The following is a 20,083-nucleotide window of genomic DNA, read 5'->3' as shown; positions in this document are numbered from 1 at the left end:
GCCTCATGCTTGGTAGTGAGCGAGATTTTTCCGCTCTCAGGAGTAAATCTAACGTTGAAACTTGTAAGGAAGGAGCATGTTCACTAAGAGCCATTCTGGGACCATCGGACGTCCCGTAGTAAAGGACCTGAATGCTTGTTGGCTCATAAGACAAGATGATCACTTGCTTGGACTGCATCAGTTCAGCAACGTATGCTGTGTGAATGACACACAAAGGCTGTTTGTAAACTGAAGAGTAAATGCACTTTAAAGCGTGCCTATGGTCCCGGTCCTCCATTCTCCCAGGAAAAGGAGGATTCACTGCACCGTTTGACAACTCCCTGCCAGCCTGCGTGGGTTCCTTCCCATTGGGAACCAGGGCATGCAGCAGAGCTGGGGGAAGGATGCACATCTGAGTCTGTATGATGAAGTCTGGGTGCTGTCCTGGGGGAGAGGAAATGCCATCAGTCCCTGTAGCTGGGTCTGTCCATTAAGAGCCGGTGGGCACAGCAGGTTGTGTGCGTGCTGCTGCTGACCCCAGTCCATACTAGTTCTGTGTGAGGCAGAAATAACTTAGGAGTAGAGCTGAGGCTTGCCCCATCTTGTTTCATTAAGCAAGCTGCCCTCTCTGGTACCTTGTGTCTTCTTAAGAGTTCATCCTGTATGAATGCTAACTTACTTTCTGTAAGAGCACAAAGTCTTGTCCTGAGGGCACAGAGTTCCCTAGCAAGTCCCCTGGGCTGAAATGGCTGCAATAGTATTGTGTTCCTCTTCTGGGCGGAGTGGGGAATTTTTTGTTTGTTGTTACTTACTTTCTTGGAGGAGACTGATAAGAACAAAGTTCCAAAGCACAGGATTTGTGTCTGATGAGAACTGTATGACTGTAAGTGTTAAGTAATTGAGAAGTGTGTCTAAAATGCGCACTAGCATGACTTTGAAAACAAATACAAAGGTTTCAGTGTTTCAGGTTATTTTGTCTTTTAAGAGCCTAAGAGTTAAAACTTTACTCACCTAGTCAGAGTTTTTGAAGCAAACTTGAATGGTGATATTGTGCATCTGTGGCAATACAAATGGTGTCTTAGAACTTGTGTAAGTGGCTGCTCTATAGCTTCAGCAATATGGGAACGTGAGGAAGTTCCAGTTTCAGGAACTGGAAGGGTAGAGAAGACTATGCCCTACCTCTTTGTAACACATGGATTTCCTTTGCTGTTACTCCGTGTGTATGTAATGGATTTAAAAAGATATTTATATAAATATGTATCATACATTTTTATTCTACATACACATTTATATAAATATGTGTGTGTATTATACATAGCTATCACATGTTTATATAAATATATAATGTAAATTTTTAAAATCTGTTGTTAGAGGTCATTATACTGCTGCATGGGCATTATTGTTGCATAGATGAGCTCTTCAACTTGTAGATCCTGATCTGGTTCTGTCATGCAACAATGGGGAAAGTTTGTCATTTAAATCTGATTAAATTGTGATTAAAATAATAAATTGTTCTCAATGCTGAAAGACTAACAGTGTTCTTATATTTTAATTTGTCTGCATGCTGCAGTTGTTATAGTGATTCAGATAAAATCATTGGTGTGCTGGTTTTCTCTGGATTTGGCTATGCTTGGACAAACACATCAAGAAAACTTTAAAAATCCCTGCTTCGAGTGAAGAACAAATACTACTTATTTGAAACGAGGGATCAAGTTTTAGGTGTCATTTTAATCCGTTGGGGTTTTTTTGGTCACTGCTGCTTAGCATTATACTCAATACTCAACGTTCTTCTGCTTGCTTTCTTAAATGAGAGAGGAAGAGTTGGTATCCTCAAAATGAAATGTGTTGAAATGATTTATGAGGGGACAAGTTTTTCTAAATAGCAATGTAATGAGCGAGTTTTGCTGATCTCGTTTTCTTCATTTGAAGCAATTATTCCACCTATAGGTGCAGTACAAGCAACGGCAGACATCATCAAATCAATTGTTCAGAGACTGGAATTGGTTTACTCCCTGTAAATTAGATTCTGCAACGTACTGAAAGCATCCTTGTCTTTAACATAGTACTGTCATTCTAAATATTTGAGGCTTTTTTAGAGATTTGAGATTAAATCCTCACCCCATTGAACCAATGGAAAAGCTTACTTGGGTCCAGATTTTTTTCATTTCTGGTCTGAAGAGAAATTCTCCAAAATACCCATATTAAAGAGGAAAGCTTATATTGTGACTGGGCAGAGTATGAGGAGTTAACTTGTAAGTGGAGTAGTTCAAACATGTGACAGTAGATGGAGCGGGGAGGATGGGGAGTTTATACTGGCTTGCCAGCACATTTTAAATTATCGCTCTTTAGTGTTCACTGAGGATCTTACTCTTGCTGTGATTGTTAACACTTCTCACAGATAAGGAGAACAACCTTACCTGAGTATAAAGTACACCAGAAATTAATGCCAGCTACCTGTATAATGTTTGAGTGTGACAGTTTATGTAGACATGCACATACATTTTGGAAATTCCGTTTTTACCAATGTCTTTGTTTAACCTCTCTTCTGATTGTGTACTTGTGATTTAGTGGAAGACAATATCAATGGATTTTTTGAAAGAGAAACTATCATATTAGTTCCTAAATGTGGGAACTGAAATACATTTCTTGTTGCCTGCACTCATCTTTTCTTACTGTGAGTTAATGAATGTCTAGTAAATCTCTTCTGGCTAGGAAGTCCCTTTAAAGGCAAGGAATCAAAACAGATTGCCTGGACTGTTTTTTTTCATTCCACAAACAGGATAGGACTGTGTATCAGTAGGTGCTTTGCATCCAAACTGTTAGTTCAATACGAACTGCCTATAAAAAGTTAGTTAACACAGCAGAATTACAGAAAAATAAAAATCTCAGTTCCAGAAATTCAGTTGTTTAGAGAGGTTTTTAAAATTTTATTTTAACTTGGTAATCCACAAGAGTTGAAATCTTTTGTGTAGTGCAAAGCACAGTTATTTATTTCTTCACTAAATCACAACACAATATTCTGTATTGATTTTAGTTCTGAAATCCATCCAGAGCTGTCTGCTTACAGAACAAGAAAATCTGAAAAGGCAGAAAGTGTTGCCATCAAAATGCCTTAACGGGCATAATCAATATTTCCAGCTGTAATGAAGATCCCTGACACCTGGAAGAGTAAGCAATGAGTGGAGATTCTCGTTCATGTTTTATGTAGTTTATTCAGAAGTCTCGGAGGAGTTCAGCTTTGAATTTGAATTTCACTTTGTTGAGGAGTCTTTTTAATTCACTTGAGGAGACAAAACCTGTAAAATCTGCTCCAGCAGTCAGCTCTGAGAACTTGCCTGTATTTCTTTGTTCATATTGACTACTGAGCTTTATTAAAAGACTTTATTTCTCTTATTTTCAGGCATTTTTTCTAATGCATGTATGTATTAATGACAAACAGGGAAATTGAAGTGCATGTTTATGCATGCCCATGCATATATGTATGGAGTTACATAAAAATCGATTGTATTTAAATAAAAAATGAGCTCCTTTTTCTTCGTCCTGTGAGGAGGAAGAAAAAGAGCAGCGAGACAGGTCTCTTCTATAGTCCCATCCCCCTGTAATGGTTGGTCTTGGGTTTAAAGTGGAAGATGAGAAAAAAATAACTTTTTTTGTGGGTTGCCTTAAGTCAGAACACTGTACTGTACAGTTTGCACACACAGGCTGCGAGAAGAATTTTACTGAGGCTCCAGTTGTTCAAAAACTCAGAAGTGATAGAACTGAGATTCTCTCTACGCCATTATTATAACTTCTGTGCATGTGTGTTGCTCAGTTTCAAGATTTTTCAAGACCTGTGGGGTTTGGCTTTTTTTTTTCTCATTGTTTTTATAATATTTTGGGTTTGAAATAATGTTTTTTCTATGCAAAAGGATTCCTAACTGCAGTTGATGCCAGTCTGCAAATTGAGCGGTAGAAATCAAGCAGGATGTCTAGAAGATGAGGAACAGTTAGGGTGAGTTTCATCTGCATTAATTCAGTCATCTGCAAGTTAGAAGTCTGAGCTAGCTCTCTTCAGAGACAATGGAAAGAAACAGATGGGATGGATCATCCTTTGCAGGTGTCTGTTTTCTCTAACTGTGCAGAATGCTTAGGAAAACTGGCTCAGAGGTCTTGCTTTTTGATATGTAGTCAGCTGACATGAATCCTACCTGCGGTGACTACTTGTGAAAAAGTTTGACCTAACTCTTTGAAATGAAGTCACTGGGAACTCTGAAGTCAGAGGAGGGGTGGGCATTGCATGCTGTCCTTGCTGTTGGATTGTCCTTTTTCCTGCTTCTTTGTTCCACCCTTTCAGCCCCCACGATACGAGGCGGTACTTACAAGCAGCGATCTATTAAACTACACAAATGTGATTCCTCCTTAGAAACTGGGGTGCTGCCTACATGGATCCTCTTGGGGAGGGGGAGGAATAGTATGTCGTAGTGTAAATCAGGTCTATCATAAAGTATATATGTAAAATAGATGATTTAGGGCCACTTAAGCAATCTTAATTCTGCTTTATGAGTTTTGTGATCGTCTCTCACTTACACGCACACAGGCATACACAGATTTCTATATTAGAACACGTGGTTTTGAAAGCAGCAGACTAATATAAAACAAGATTATTGTCAATGTCACTGATGCCTGTTCAGTTTGTTGAATTTGGAATGTCGGAGCCTCCAAAAATCCCTGTTGTTAGGAGTATCTGATAGCAGCTGAGCTGTTGACAGCATATTGTGAGCTGGAACAAAGTAGTTCTTCAGCAGAGTTCACGTCAAAAGAACACAGGAGCCAGATCTCCCTGCTTTGTTCTGGGCTTTAAAAAGGAGTATTCCTTAGTCAATACATATTTTTCCTATAACTTGAATTGTCCTACCCTTCTTTCCTTCAAATACGTCTTCTAATTCATTATTTTGGTTGGAATGCTAAATACAATTGTAATTCTGTAAGTGTGTGGAAGCAGCGATGTCTTAGATCCTTCCTTACAGTATTTCCCTGTCAGGAATGATGCTTTGAAGGTATTCACTGAACTCACTGAAACCCCTCTCTGTTGGCCATGCAGTGAAATAAAATACCTGAGTCAGGACGTTGGTGTAGATGCTCCTTGACTGTCTATGTTTTAAAACTTAGGAACCATGCTTTATTTATTGCTAAGGTTACTCATCCTGCAAGAATCCAGTAATAATTGTGTAAACAGTGGTTTAAGCCAACCCGTTTGAATCTGGACAGCGTACAATTGTATGATATAATCCTCTTCTGTATTGCAGATATTTACATGAAGCTTCTAACACGTTAATTTTCTTACAGTCTGTGATTTGAAAAAGATAGCAGGGAATTCTCAGGATTTGTGTGTCCTAAAAGGCAGGCAGCTTCTCTGCTCCTTGTATGGGTGCTAATTCCAGTGTTTGTCTCTCCTTTGGAAGTCAGGTGCTCTTTTGTTTTGCTTAATGGCATATTTTGTTTAAAAGGCTCTATGGATTCCTGATAACTAACTAAAAGTCAGGATCTGGATTCCCTCCTCTTTCCCCTGCCACAATTAATCCTTTTTCTATTGCATGTCTTTTTTTTCCACACCCTTGCATAATTATTCTTTGTGGGTTACTTACCTTTAGCTCAGGACTTTGGTCATTCACCAGACCTTTATTTTTTTTGTGGATATTTTCAAGATCTCTTTTACAATACGAGGAAAAAGAAAACTTGAAATTGATACAGCAAGTAGGATGGCTGATTTCTTGTGGTGTTCTGTTGTCCTTTATGCCTTTTTCCGAGTTGGAAACAGTTGTAGAAAGAGTGACACCATGTGTTAAGGTGAAGAATTTAACTTTTCTTGATTCATTTCTCATTTCTTCTTCAGGACTCTCATCGTTTACAGTGTTTTCATTTTATCGTCCATCAAATGTTAAGATTTTCTGCGTGCTTGCTTTGTCCTGCTTTTTTATTTTCCATGTATACATACATGAAAAATTTCCATGTATTCATTTTACAGCTCACTAGTTTATAGCTAAATGCCCTCCAAGAGAAGCTGCAGTATCTTTAGACAGTTTCTTTTACTGATAAATTTGTGTTTGGATTTTGTTCAGTAATTTTAGAAATGCACGTCTGGAAAAAAAAAGTTGGTGAAAGTGGCTGGAAACCCAGAGCGGTCTCCATAGGAAAAGAAGATGAAAGGATAGTACTGTGAAGATGGTGATGATGAGGATCTGTGGTAGGCATGTAGTGTAGCATGAGGAATAGAAAGCTTGTCTCTGTTTCTAGGAAAAAGAGCTTAATGCAAATAAATGAAAGGTGAAATTGAAAAGCAGGATTTCGTGGGGAAAGGAAAAGGCAGCTTAAACTTTAGGGCAATGTGTAGAACGCGTTGCAGTCAAGGACATAAAAATATTTAAAAGTGGTGTTTTGCTGTTAATATAGTTTCTAAGATTATTCAACATCCGACAGGGTAAAATAGAGGCTTGAATGTGTTGGAGTGCCAGCTAGCCAGGAGCACTCGAGGGGCTGAGAAGCCAAATGTGATTTCAGGATGTGTGTGCCCAGCAATGACCCCTGTTGACATTGCAGGTGCAGCAATGGGCTGCTGGCTGTGTGCGTACAGGGGACGAGGTATTCAGCTGCTGGGTGATGTGTTCTGCTTGAACATCTGCCTCATTTCTCTTGAGGAAAAGGTACTAGGCTGGATGGAAGCACTGCAGAAGCCAAATCTGCCCAGGGCCTGTCAGTCAGACCACACATGAGTCAGTCTGTGGGTGCTTTGGAGGAAGAGACACGGAATGCTAGTAGGAAGCAAAACTTTGTTTCATACAGTTGCTAAAGAAAAGATGGTAGGCTGAATCACAGAGGCTTGCTTGTTCGGTGACAGTAATGTATTGTCTCTTTGCCTCCCCTCTGTTTTTGTTTGTTTAGGTTGAATTTTCCTATCCTCCCCTAAAGCCTGGAGAAGGACATGACAGCCATAGTTTACCAGAGGAATGGAAATACTTGCCCTTTCTCGCCTTACCGGATGGCGCTCACAACTACCAGGAAGGTAAGAAACGAGAGAGGAAGTTGTAGGTACTACTTCTACTGCAACCAAAAGAGAAATCCTGATACCTGAACAGTTGATCAACAATTCTTTTCACTATTAGACTTCCTGTCCTTTTTGTTTAAGCTGCAAAATACATTGGCAATGATATCTTACTTCAGAGTTTAAAGGGAAAGTAGATTATAAAGGTGTACATCCTACATCAAGAAATCAGATGTCAATAAAAGCTTAAGGGTGACATATCACTGGTGTGTAGTCCTGGCACAAAACAAGGCTACTGGCTTTCTCAGTTCTCTGAAGGGGGAATAAACTTTTGAGTAAAACCTAATCCAGTTTTGAGGTAAGGGAAAAATGGAATTCTAAAATTCAGCTTTGGCTTTGTAATGTATGTAGTCATTATGATTTTTTTTCTTCCTCTGCTAATTTAGAGATTCTTAGAGTGACCTACGAAGTCATTCAGTGTCTGTAGAATGACATATTTTGAAAAACAGCAAATTTAAAGGGCAGGAACAGGAGCTTTAGAGTATTTGTCAGCAGAAAGAAGATAGAATGATTCCTTTGCCATGTAGTTACCAGCAAGTTCACTGCAGGTTTTTTTTTTTGTTTGCTTAGTATTGCATTTATTTCTTTGTGTATTTGACAGCAGTTCAGTTCATTGACGTGATGTTTATATGCATGTTCAGTTGTTTCATCTTTTTTTCTGCAGAGCAGTGGACAAGGAAGTCACTTAAAACAGCAAAATCACAGAAACCCTTTAACACTACTTTTAATAAGTTTTTTTTTAACTTGATATACTTAGCTTCCTAATTCTTCAGCTTCCAGAGACCTCATTTGAAAGCAAAGGAAGTCGTATCAAAATAATCCCCTTCCTAGCAGCAATAAAAGAGTCTCTCTGACTGCTCTGGGTCATGATTTTTGTTCCATTTCTGCGTTGTTAAATACATAAGAGAAGTAGGCTACATTCAAAGCTAGGAAAACCGTATGCAGCTGCACTTACCTGTTCTTTCTTGGCTTAGTACCATCCCAGTTAATGCTCAACTTTGAGCATTTTTATTGCTGCGCTAAAAGATTATCAATGTGTATTTTTTGGTAAGAAAAAAAAAAAAGACGGCAATAAAACTGATATATATCCTTGTGTTTTGTAGGCAAGAATACACATGAACTTGAAACAGGCAAATATGTTACTGATAATAGTTATGTTATGTTTACTCTATTTATTAGATATCTATCTTTTGAGTTTTAAGCTAATTGCCACTGATATTTGCATTTTTTGCAAAGAGGGTGATTTGCTACAGAAAATAGTCTTAAAGACTTTCTAAAACCCTAAGTGATCTCCATAATGAAACTTGTTCAAGGGAGTAAGCTTTTTTATAAACAGTTCCTCTTTTTGTTGGACTTAACAAATATGGGATTGTCTCTTCTGTTCGTTTTGTTACTATGAAGCAAGCAAAAAATTAATAGTTGGTTTCAAAACAGATTTCACTCATGTTTTGAAAGGCAAACAGTTGCATGTCCTCTACTTTACTTAGGGTTTAGCAACTTTCTTGCAGTAGTAGCAAGTGCGTGTGTATATCATAGAATCATAGAATGGTTTGGGTTTGAAGGCACCTTAAAGATCATCTAGTTCTAGCCCTCCTGCCACGGGCAGGGACACCTTTCCACTAGACCAGGTTGCTCAAAGCCTCATCCAGCTTGGCCTTAAACACTGCCAGGGAGGGGGCAGCCACAGCTTCTCTGGGCAACCTGTTCCAGTGTCTCACCACCCTCACAGTAAAGAATTTCTTCCTAATATCTAATCTAAATCTCCCCTCTTTCAGTTTAAAACCGTTCCCCCTCATCCTGTCACTATATGCCCTTCTAAAAAAGCCCCTCTCCCGCTTTCCTGTAGGCCCCCTTCAGGTACTGGAAGGCTGCTATAAGGTCTCCCCGGAGCCTTCTCTTCTCCAGGATGAACAGCCCCAACTCTCTCAGCCTGTCTCCATAGGAGAGGTGCTCCAGCCCTCTGATCATCTTTGTGGCTCTCCTCTGGACTCACTCCAACAGCTCCACGTCCTTCTTATGTGGGGGGCCCCAGAGCTGGACGCAGTTCTCCAGGTGGGGTCTCATGAGAGCAGAGTAGAGGGGCAGAATCACCTCGACCTGCTGGCCACGCTGCTTTTGGTGCAGCCCAGGATACGGTTGGCCTTCTGGGCTTCAAGCACACATTGCTGACTCCTGTTGAGCTTCTCATCAACCATGACCCCCAAGTCCTTCTCCTCAGGGCTGCTCTCAATCCATTCTCCTCCCAGCCTGTATTTGTGCTTGGGATTGCCCCGACCCACATGCAGGACCTTGCACTTGGCCTTGTTGGACTTTATGAGGTTTGCACAGGCCCAGCTCTCAAGCCTGTCAAGGTCCCTCTGGATGTCATCCCTTCCTTCCAGCGTGTCGACCACACCACACAGCTTGGTGTTGTCGGTGAACTCGCTGAGGGTGCGCTCAATCCCACTGTCCATGTTGCGGACAAAGATGTTAAACAGGACCGGTCCCAATACCAACCCCTGAGGAATGCCACTCGTCACTGCTGTCCCCTTGGATATTGAGCCATTGACCGTAACTCTTTGAGTGAGACCATCCAGCCAATTCCTCACCCATCAAGTGGTTCATCCATCAAGCCCATGTCTCTCCAATTTAGAGACAAGGATGTCATGTGGGACAGTGTCAAATGCTTTGCACAAGTCCAGGTAGATGATGTTAGTTGCTCTTCCCCTATCCACCAGTGCTGTAACCTCGTCATAGAAGGCCACCAAATTTGTCAGGCACGATTTGCCCTTAGTGAAGCCATGTTGGCTGTCACCAGTCACCTCCTTGATTTCCACGTGCCTCAGTATAGTTTCCAGGAGGATCTGCTCCATGATCTTGCCATGCACAGAGGTGAGACTGGCTGGCCTGTAGTTCCCCGAGTCTTCCTTTTTCCCCTTCTTGAAAATGGGTGTTATGTTTCCCCTTTTCCAGTCGGTGGGAACTTCACCAGACTGCCACGACTTCTCAAAAATGATGGATAGTGGCTTAGGAACTTCATCCGCCAGTTCCCTTGGGACCCCCGCAGGTACCTCATCAGGTCCCATGGACTTGTGCACCTTCAGGTTCCTTAGATGGTCTCAAACCCGATCATCTTCTACAGTGGGCAGTTCTTCATCCTTCCAGTCCTTGCCTCTGCCTTCTGCAACTTGGGTGGTGAGGCTAGAGCACTTGCTGGTCAAGACTGAGGCAAAGAAGTTGTTGAGTACCTCAGCCTTCTCCATATCCCTGGTAACCAGGTCTCACGTTTCCTTCCAGAGAGGGCTCACATTTCCCTTAATCTTCCTTTTATCACTGACATACCTATAGAAGCATTTCTTGTTGCCCTTGACATCCCTGGCCAGATTTAATTCTATCAAGGCTTTAGCTTTCTGAACGTGCTCCCTGGCTGCTCGGACAATTTCCCTGTATTCCTCCCAGGGTACCTGCCCTTGCTTCCACCCTCTGTAGGCTTCCTTCTTGTGCCTGAGTTTATCGAGGAGCTCCTTGGCATTTTTGCCTGCCTTCCTCTTTGTTGGGATGCATCGCTCCTGAGCCTGGAGGAGGTGGTCCTTGAATACTAACCAGCTTTCTTGGGCCCCTCTTCCCTCCAGAATTTTATCCCAAGGGACTCTACCAAGCAGGTCCTTGAAGAGGCCAAAGTCTGCTCTCCTGAAGTCCAGGGTGATGAGCTTGCTGCGCGCCCTCCTTGCTGCCCTGTGGATCTTGAACTCCACCGTTTCATGGTCGCTGCAGCCAAGGCTGCCCTTGAGCTTCACATCCCCCACCAGCCCCTCCTTGTTGGTAAGAACAAGGTCCAGCATGGCTCCTCTGTCACTTGGAGAAGGAAGTTGTCATCCGTGCATTCCAGGAACCTCCTGGATTGCTTGTGCCCAGCTGTGTTGTCCTTCCAACAGATATTGGGGTGGTTGAAGTCCCCTATGAGGACCAGGGCCTGTGAACGTGAGGCTACACCTATCTGTCTATAGAGGGCCTCGTCTGCTCGGTCTTCCTGGTCAGGTGGCCTGTAGCAGATGCCCACTATAATGTCTCCTGTCCCTGCCTTCCCTTTAATCGTGACCCATAAGCTCCTCCTCCATCCCCAGACAGAGCTCCGTGCACTCGAGCTGGTTATTGACATAGAGGGCAACCCCCCCTCCTCGTCTCCCCTGCCTGTCCTTCCTAAAAAGCATGTATCCCTCCATTCCAATGCTCCAGTCATCAGAGCCATCCCACCACGACTCCCTGATGCCAATAAGGTCACAGCCTTGCAGGCATGCGCACGTCTCGAGCTCCTCTTGTTTGTTCCCCATGCTCCGTGCGTTTGCACAGAGGCATTTCAGTTGGGCCCCTGAGGAAGCTGATTTACTGCCTGAAATTCCTTTCCGCTGCGCTCTCATGTATATATATATGTGTGTATATCTCAAGCCATAAAAGCATTTCCCTTGTCATATTTTATAGACTTTTTTTCACGTCACGCTTGCACAGAGACTTATTTTGTGTGAGACTAGGATTCACAACTCCTCCTTGTTAGCATAGTGGTGCTGCTGCACAGATATCTACCTTGGCAGAGGTAGCAGCTACTCTAATCTTCCAACAACTCCTTAGTGGGTTTTTTTTTCCCCATATTCATTGCATTTACCTTGTTAATGGCATCACACTCCCAACTGTACACCTTGCCTCATAGTGCCTTGTCTTTGCTCCTCCATACTGAATTAGGAAAGCAGCATCCCTGTAGGTTTCAGTGGTACTTCTCTGCTGTCAATAGCTGTTCCTGAGAACCTGTCAGTGCATTTGTAGGAGCTTGGTCAGGCTAAACATGAGGCTGTTGTCAGAATATCCATGTTAGCACAGCTGAAGATTCTTCCACAAAGCATCTTGCAATTTGAAATATAATTTGGGTGCAGGCATAGCTTTATAGATTACTTTTTCTTTTTATTTTAAAGTCTCAGAAAATGTGTACCAGTATTTTCAGCAATAAACCTTTTGTTTATAAGTGTTGCTGAAAATAAAAATACTGAACTCTTGTTAGTGACTTATGAAACAGTCTTTTCTTTTTTATAGATACCGTGTTTTTCCACTTGCCACCGAGGTGTGGAGATCGAACCACAGTATATGGTGTCTCTTGCTATAGGCAGATTGAAGCAAAGGTAACTTTCCAAGTTGTGAATTATATTAATGAAATAATAGTCTTGATGCATTTACGACCCTAAAATTCAGTGGCTTGCATTACGCAGTCAAACTGCATGATCAGCTTACATTAGAAATCTATGAAAATGTGCACAGTAGGTAGCTACAGAACTTGAGAATTATTCCTTTCTCATATGTCAGCAGGCATATTGTGATCTTTTGAAATCTTCAAGGCAATTGAAAAATATGTTTTGGTTCTTGAGAGCTAATCCAGGCATCAGCACCAAGTAGCAAAATGAAGCCAGTGGTCTGTCAGGCGGCCAAGTCCTGTTTCCAGGAAGTGCCTTTTGGGTGGAAGAAGTTGAAATTTCTCCAGTGTGTGACCGTGAAGAATTTTAGAGTATTTCCTGGGATCTGACCATGCAAGTTTAGGGATGGTTCTCTTCACCTCCCTCCTTTGCCAAAAGTACACTTGCAGGGTAGACCAGAAACTTCACATTCGTTGTAGCTGCTTACCAATGCTGAACTTTCAGCAGTAAAGCTGGAAAATTGATGAGAGCTACAGTGTGCACCCGATCACACTGAGGAAATTATGCACTTGATCTACTAAAATCTGCCCGTATTTTCAAAAGTGGTAACAGTAGTATGATCTGTGCACTTACAATTGAGAAGTTACTACAAATTTCTTTAAAAATTTCTCCCTTTTCCAGTGAAATGCCAGGAATCTGGAATGCCATGTGGGTTTGAGTTTTAAATGAGTCTTGTCTTCAGAAGATGTAAATTATGTACTCTGTTATAGTGTTAATCATACCTGGATTATATTTCAAGTTCCTGTTGATGCTATAGGAGAAATTTTACACATGCAGATTTTAATTCTGTTTCTTTTAAACTAAATCCATGTTGATTTTAGTTCATTCATTATCTTTGCAGCCAGTCTTCACTGTATTCTGTGATTGAGAGTCTTGCTCTATTTAACTATGCAATAACTTGGCTTTATTGTGCTCTTGATTCCAGTTTATCCTATTTAGTAACCAATTAAGAAGATAAATAGATGTTTAAAATGAACTCTTTGGAACAAGTAGAATATAAAACTGTGTTTCATGTGACAGCTCTAGCACTCTTTCCATCTGTCCTTTTTGATGTGGGCTGCAGTCCACACACTTGCTGTTTTGTACAGTCAAGTGAATCACTTGGCTGTATTTCTGCCTCCACCCTTTTTAGGTCTGCTGTTAAGCGCTGGGACCATTTGGTCTGGCTGAGAATGTAGTTGATTCTGCAGATGATACCTCCTTTATTTTATGAGTGGCTCAAAGAAAATCCTCGAATATAAAGCAAACAATTTCTAGGCAAAGACTTTTCAACCTGGTCCATTTTCACAGATAATGTTAGAGAAGAACACGTTATGTATTGTGGCTTCTCTTCTGTTACATGACCCTGAGTTAAAATGCCATTGCCTTTTCCAAGGCTATTGCCTTTTTCTCATGCTAGTGTCTTTTAAACAGTCCTCTGCTTGTTGTCACAGCTGTATTTGGATCTTTGCTGTGCACAGTAAGATGAGAACACAACTCTGACATGGCAGTGTTATAACCATTTTCACTAGGTAAGGGCATGGTTTGGATATTCTGCCATTGAAGGCAGTCAGGTTTCGGATTTTGTTTAAATAGGGAGGTGGTTTGTGGTAACTAGACCCATGAAAGAATTATTTTTGCAATTGTGTGTGGGTAAAAATACTGTAATACTTCTATTTCTTAGGCATTAAAAGTACGGCAAGCAGACATCACCCGAGAAACAGTACAGAAAAGTGTCTGTGTTCTCAGTCAGCTGGTAAGAATGTTTGTTTAACTCCCAAAACAGTTTCAAATAACATTAAAAATTTTTTGTTTTCCATATTCTTATTTGGAACTTCTGGCTCCAAACATCTCTAAATCATTGCAGAGGGTAACAAGATACTGAAGTAAAATTGAATCAGAAGGCTATGGCATTTGAGTGAGCTGCCTTGAGCTGGTATCTCCTTGTAAGAGTAATTATGAAAGTGTCTGCCTGTTGGCAGGGACTGGGATGTCTACACTTTTGATCATTCTTAAGTGCTACTAACTTTATTTCATGTAGTAGGATTGAGGGGCTTGGCCATTATAATAACTGGAGAAAGTGTCTGTTGACAACGGTGAAAGAGGTTTTAAGACAGTCACACACACAGCATGCTCTTGTTTTGGAGAAACATCTTGTATTTCTACCTATTTAGCAAAAGCTACAGGTCACCAGACAGGGAACAGAAATTCTTTCTCTGCTTAGAGCTGAAGAAAGAACTATTAATGGGGCTGCAGAAGCAGTGTTAAAGCAGGAGAGTACTTTTCCAGAAAGATGTTCAGTGATGGTATGGTATGTGCAAATGGAAAGAAAATAGAATTATCATCATTTAAAATGAGCACAGGGGAAAGGTGCTGCGAGTCAGCTACTAAGGACTGCCCCTCCATGAACTCTGTGTGTAGTAATGTGTCTATATTGCAAGATAAGAATGGGAGAAGATTAAACTTCAAAATGAGTGACTAAATAAGTCGTCTTCATTTGCTTTTGTGTTTGTTTTTCTTCCAAGCCTTTGTATGGGTTACTTCAGGCAAAGCTGCAGCTCATCACACATGCATATTTTGAAGAAAAAGACTTCTCGCAAATTTCAATTCTAAAGGTAACTTTTGAGTAATAGCCACACAGGACAAAGCTTTCAGTGTATGGCTACGAACTTTAGTGTTTTTAATTAGTGCTCAAATGTTCCATTTGCATAGCTCATTCAGTTATTCAGCTCTTGTAATAACTTAACGTGAACTAAGTTACTAACTGCCCTAATCTGACAGAGGGTCAACTTTCTGATTTGTAATGAAATACAAGAATGAGTGTGGTTGTCAGCCCCTACCTCCGTTGATTCTGTTAGTAAAACTTTGCTTTCTTTCTGGAATAAGACATTGAAATCCTTGAATAAGTGAGTTTTACTTATTCTGGATTTTGTGTGACCATGTGCCATTAATGGCTTCTGTTTTTTTTTACCTTCATTCTAACTTTTGCAGGAACTTTATGATCATATGAATAGTTCCTTGGGCAGTACTCTGCTAGAAGGGTCACAAGTTTATCTTGGTAAGTTACTCTTTTTGTACAAGCAGCAGAGATAATGTTATGCTAATCAACATTCCCTTCCTGAGCTAATTTGTTTGTGTGCATTAACAGATTAAGCACCAGAGGTCTGTGTGCCTGCACAGTATTCTGTTATGCATTTATTTATTAATGGATTTAAATAAATGTCAAATAAATGTAGTGTTGCTTTCATAACGGGAGTTAGTTCTAGGTTGAAAGCCATGTTATCTCTTGATGTAACAGTCTGACAAGCAAGTGCTTGGCTGCCTTTGGGAAACCATACCTTCTTCATTTTTAGATGGAACTATTTGATGGTGTGAGGTGCTCAGGCTTTCATCTGCCTGTTATTTGGGATATCTCCCACTTGATTCTGACTCTTCCCTGTGTTTTCTGAATGCACAGTGTAGTATTTACTTCAGCGTTTCCATAATGCTGTGTGCCAGCCAACAGGAGTAACTCAGAGCGTGACTATTGTGATGTTATTATTGTGGCCATTGTAGATTTAGCTCTTGCTCCTGCTCAAAAGAAAAAATTTGATATGAGTTCTGTTATTGAAATAACCAGGTTCACACAGAATGCATAATGGGTGTCTCTCTGAAAAATTGTGACAAGAAGTAAGTTAGTATCTCTACTAGGTATTAAACTGTAATAATTGCTCTCTTTTTGGTATCTCAGGTCTGTCTCCTCGGGATCTTGTTCTTCACTTTAGACACAAGGTAGGTGTTCTCTGCTAGATATATAAAGTACAGCACTTATTTTGTGGAGTAAAATGCTTTGTGAGGAACTGAAAAATACAGATGTCTAGACATACCTGAGCTACAAGACGACTACTGTTTCCTAAGTACTTCTGGTTACAGCCTCCTGATTTCTCTTCCCCTTCTGCCCACATAAATTCAGTGAAAGCAGGTTTCAGATGGAGAAGTTTTGTCTGTCTGCTGGATTCCCTGGAGATTTCTAGGTTTGTGTGGCATTTCTTTAGTCCTGTCCCAAAGTGCAGGTGGTCGTTGAGTACCTCATGGTGTATTTGCACTTGCTCAGTAGATTTTTGGAGTAGAACTCATTTTTGTGTAACTTCAGATGTCTGCCAGTCATGCCTCAGAAGCGTCTGTTTTTCTTTGAGTGTAGGGAGTCTGGACAGCCACTTCTGATGTAGATACCTCATCTGTAGATGCCTAAAATTAGGTGAGGTGAATACTATTCTTGGTATTTCGCTGAATTCTTTTCTGTATTTCTGTGGAGGAACACTTTTATATTCGTGCAGTTTACTGTTTTTTTTAAAAAGTTCTGGAATTACACATGATGTTCTTTCTGATAAGCTTTGTATGATTCAGATTACTCAGTTCTTGTTTGTGCAGGTTTTTCTTTGTGCATCTCAAATGGACATTACAATGAGTGCTCAGGTGGAGAAAGGGTTTTGGAACACTGGTTTTCACTGGTCAAATGTGTTTGATCATTTGACAATTATGCAGTGATTAACATGAAATCTTGAATAAGATTATGCTTGCACAGTATTTTTGATAAATGGCACTGGTTCACTCATCATGTTTTTCTTTTTTTGTGTTTTTTTCAGGTCTTGATCCTTTTTAAATTGATTCTTCTAGAGAAAAAGGTAAGTTTTTGTAGGCTGAGGCAGGTAATTGAAGTAGAAATGCAGTTAAGCTTTTTTCACATGAAGTTATATAGAATATACTAGTGAAAAACAAAGTAAAATAAAGTAAAATAAAAGTATCTGAAGTCATATCAACAACTTTGCATCCATATATAAATTGGGAAATTATACTAAAAGTAACTGCTGTGTGTTGACATACAAATTTGCCTCCACTTCTGTTCTGTCCATACTCTGCGTTATTAATAGCTGTCCCAGCCAGAGTAAGTAAAATGTGATTAAATATGAGTGGAGAAACTTGACATATTATCACAGAATCACAGAATCAACCAGGTTGGAAGAGACCTCAGGGATCATCGAGTCCAACCGTTGCCCTGACACCACCATGTCAACTAGACCATGGCACTAAGTGCCATGTCCAGTCTTTTCTTAAACACAGCCAGAGATGGTGACTCCACCACCTCCCTGGGCAGCCCCTTCCAGTGTCTAATAACCCTTTCTGAGAAGAAATTCTTCCTAATGTCCAACCTGAACCTCCCCTGGCGAAGCTTGAGGCTGTGTCCTCTTGTCCTATCGCTAGTTGCCCGGGAGAAGAGGCCAGCTCCCACTTCACTACAACCTCCCTTCAGGTAGTTGTAGACTGCAAAAAGGTAGGAAAGGTAGGAAAGGATACACATAATGCAGACAGGTACCTGTGTGAAGGAACCAATAGGAAATGCTGGTACCTAAAATGAAGCTGGTACCTAAAATGAAGCGTACAGCTTTACAGGGATTCAGTAAGTAGAACTTCTGGTTCGGGCTTGAAATAGACATACCAAAGGAAACGAGTCTAGAAGTGTCTTTCAGACCTGAATTGCATGGACATCTGCAGGAGACAAGGTAAAGAGCTATATCTGTTAGGTCAGGCTGAGCTCAGATTATAAATTGTTAAAAACTGTTGAATTCTAGGCTCAGTGGTTTTTGGGCTATCTTACTGCCTCAGAAGCAATGCTGTCTTAGCAATTTAAGTGGAATATGCAAAATGTACAAGCAGATGTGAAATAGTAAATATATTTGTTTTCTTCTGTGTATATACTAATACCCTGGAACTTTCTGCAAAATGACTATGTATCACCTTCCAGACACATTTATGAAGGGATTTTTTTGTTGTTGTTGTTTTGCTTTTTTAAAATTTGTGTTTGAAGTTTATTTCCGTTTCCCAAATGTCACTTTTTCTTCAGTGAACCTGCTATTGTTAAAACCCAGCTGCTTCCGAGTGCTGAGAAGGAACATTACAATTTCCTGTTAGCTGCAACTGGAAAGTCAGTAGGACTTAATCTATAAGATGGCGAAGGAGTTGTGGGGGTTTTTTTAAAGTCTATATCCAAGGCCTAGGTATCTTTTGTGGGGCAGTAAATATGGCTTTTAAAAACAGAAATAGCAGCTTCTCCAAAGCTTTTGCACTTGTCACTTAATTCTGTAAGTTAGACATACCTTGACAGTTCTAAGTATTTATTAATGAGAATAAATGCAGTTTCTGCATTAAAGAGCCATATGCTAAAGACCCCTATATTAAAGGCTATGCAAAAGGTATGCTTGAGAAAATAGGATCATGACATAGTAGGAGTACACATGTAGAAACCATAATATGTTCTGAAAGTCTACAGTCTTTTTTTTAAAAAAAACATAAGTGGGAAAAATATTTTCCAGTTAAGATTTTGTAAAGTATCTCTCCTGATCTGTTTAAAAACTTATAACATTTCATCAGGTTAGTTCAGCATTTGGACATATATAAACAAAATGCTTTTCTGAAGCTGCTTAAACCACAAGATGTAAATGCACAGGAAGAGGGAGAGGGAGGGTTTCCCAAGTGTGTTCATGAGTCAAACATATGAAATTGTTTTGAAAATAACTGGGTGGTTATTGAATAAACATGCAGGTTGCTTTGTTTTTGTTTTTCCCTAAGCTCAAACAGCAAGACAACACTTGCAATTTCAAAAGGAAGAGCTTTGGTTTTCTGGCACTGCCTGTTTTCTGGCAGATGTTAAGGTTCCAGGGTAACTGTGGGAATCTGTATGTTTACAGATTAAATATAATATACAAGAAGCCACTAGTAATGCCAGTTTTCCTTGAGCTGAAAAATGCCTGAATGCCACAGATGGATTTCCTTTAATCCTTGGCAATTTGGTTGTTGCCTTTCCACAGGCTAAAGGAATTTTTTTTTCACACCTCGGCTCTTATTAGGCTGGAAGACTACTTCCAGATGGTGATCCTCTGACTTTCTGCTGGCAAGACCACCCAGTTTGCTAATGTTAATGTTGTAGGCCATAAAATGAGGTTGGGAGGGGTGAGGAAGTGTGCACCCATACAGATGGAAAGATGGCAGAAGGACTTGATGGAACAAATATAGAAAAGTACTCGGCTTAAGTAAGCAGTATACCCAAACAAAAACCTAGACTGGAACAGATTTCTTGAAAACAAGCTGCTTCTTTATAGACTTAATTATTTCTGTAGGCTTAAAAATAAGTTTGGCTAGGAATACATATATCTGAGACTCTAAACCTGTGGAGGTAGCGTAGAGTTTCTGTTGTAGTTCATTCCTATTATATCATGCATCTTTCACACGTGCATTATAGAGCAGCATCTTAAAAGAAGTTAAGACTTTTTTATTCCCATTGGAGTCAGCTGAAATTCTTTCCTCAGATGAGCTGCTTGTTCTTCTCATCATGCTTTTTCTGTGGCTGTTGCAACTTGAATTCACCTGTCTTGAACATAGAAAAAAGAAAAATTGTACAAGATAATATACATAGTCTATTTCTAGCTGAGGTACCATTAAACATCATTTGGTATGTACTAGGACCGCATAGGTCTTCCTCTTGGTTCCACCAATTCACTAGCTTGTAGACTTGCAAATACTAGTGGAACATGAGTTATTCATCAGTCACTTCTAAAGTGTCTTCCTAGCTCACAGCAGAAGTCTTTTATTAAGTCTAAGTCTGCAAACTTGCACTTTAATTTCATCATATACCTATTAAACTAGCCTTCAAAGTCATTAAGTTAGATCATTCTGTATTCCTTTGCATTGTTGATTCCTTGTAATGCTCGTGTATTTTTAACTGGTATTGCGCTGCTCGAGGATGTAAAAATGGCATTGTTAAACAAGTTGACTTTTGTGAGGTTTTTTTGGGGGG

General features: G+C 40.3%; 1 protein-coding gene across 2 annotated transcripts in view; it reads left to right on the top strand.

Moving 5' to 3' along the window:
- Positions 1-20,083, top strand: part of AVL9 (AVL9 cell migration associated) — a 43,056-nt gene that overhangs the window by 7,641 nt on the left and 15,332 nt on the right. For both annotated transcript variants that reach the window (XM_068404864.1, XM_068404865.1), the window contains exons 2-8: positions 6,898-7,018; positions 12,119-12,204; positions 13,937-14,008; positions 14,778-14,867; positions 15,244-15,310; positions 15,983-16,023; positions 16,878-16,916. In XM_068404864.1, the coding sequence (XP_068260965.1) occupies positions 6,898-7,018; positions 12,119-12,204; positions 13,937-14,008; positions 14,778-14,867; positions 15,244-15,310; positions 15,983-16,023; positions 16,878-16,916 (516 nt within the window). The remainder of the gene's footprint in view (positions 1-6,897; positions 7,019-12,118; positions 12,205-13,936; positions 14,009-14,777; positions 14,868-15,243; positions 15,311-15,982; positions 16,024-16,877; positions 16,917-20,083) is intronic.

The sequence above is a fragment of the Nyctibius grandis genome, chromosome 7 (assembly GCF_013368605.1).
Source record: "Nyctibius grandis isolate bNycGra1 chromosome 7, bNycGra1.pri, whole genome shotgun sequence".
Classification (NCBI taxonomy): Eukaryota; Metazoa; Chordata; class Aves; order Nyctibiiformes; family Nyctibiidae; genus Nyctibius; species Nyctibius grandis.
The sequence above is the reverse complement of the archived record's forward strand: the minus strand, read 5'-3'. Positions and strand labels throughout refer to the sequence as shown.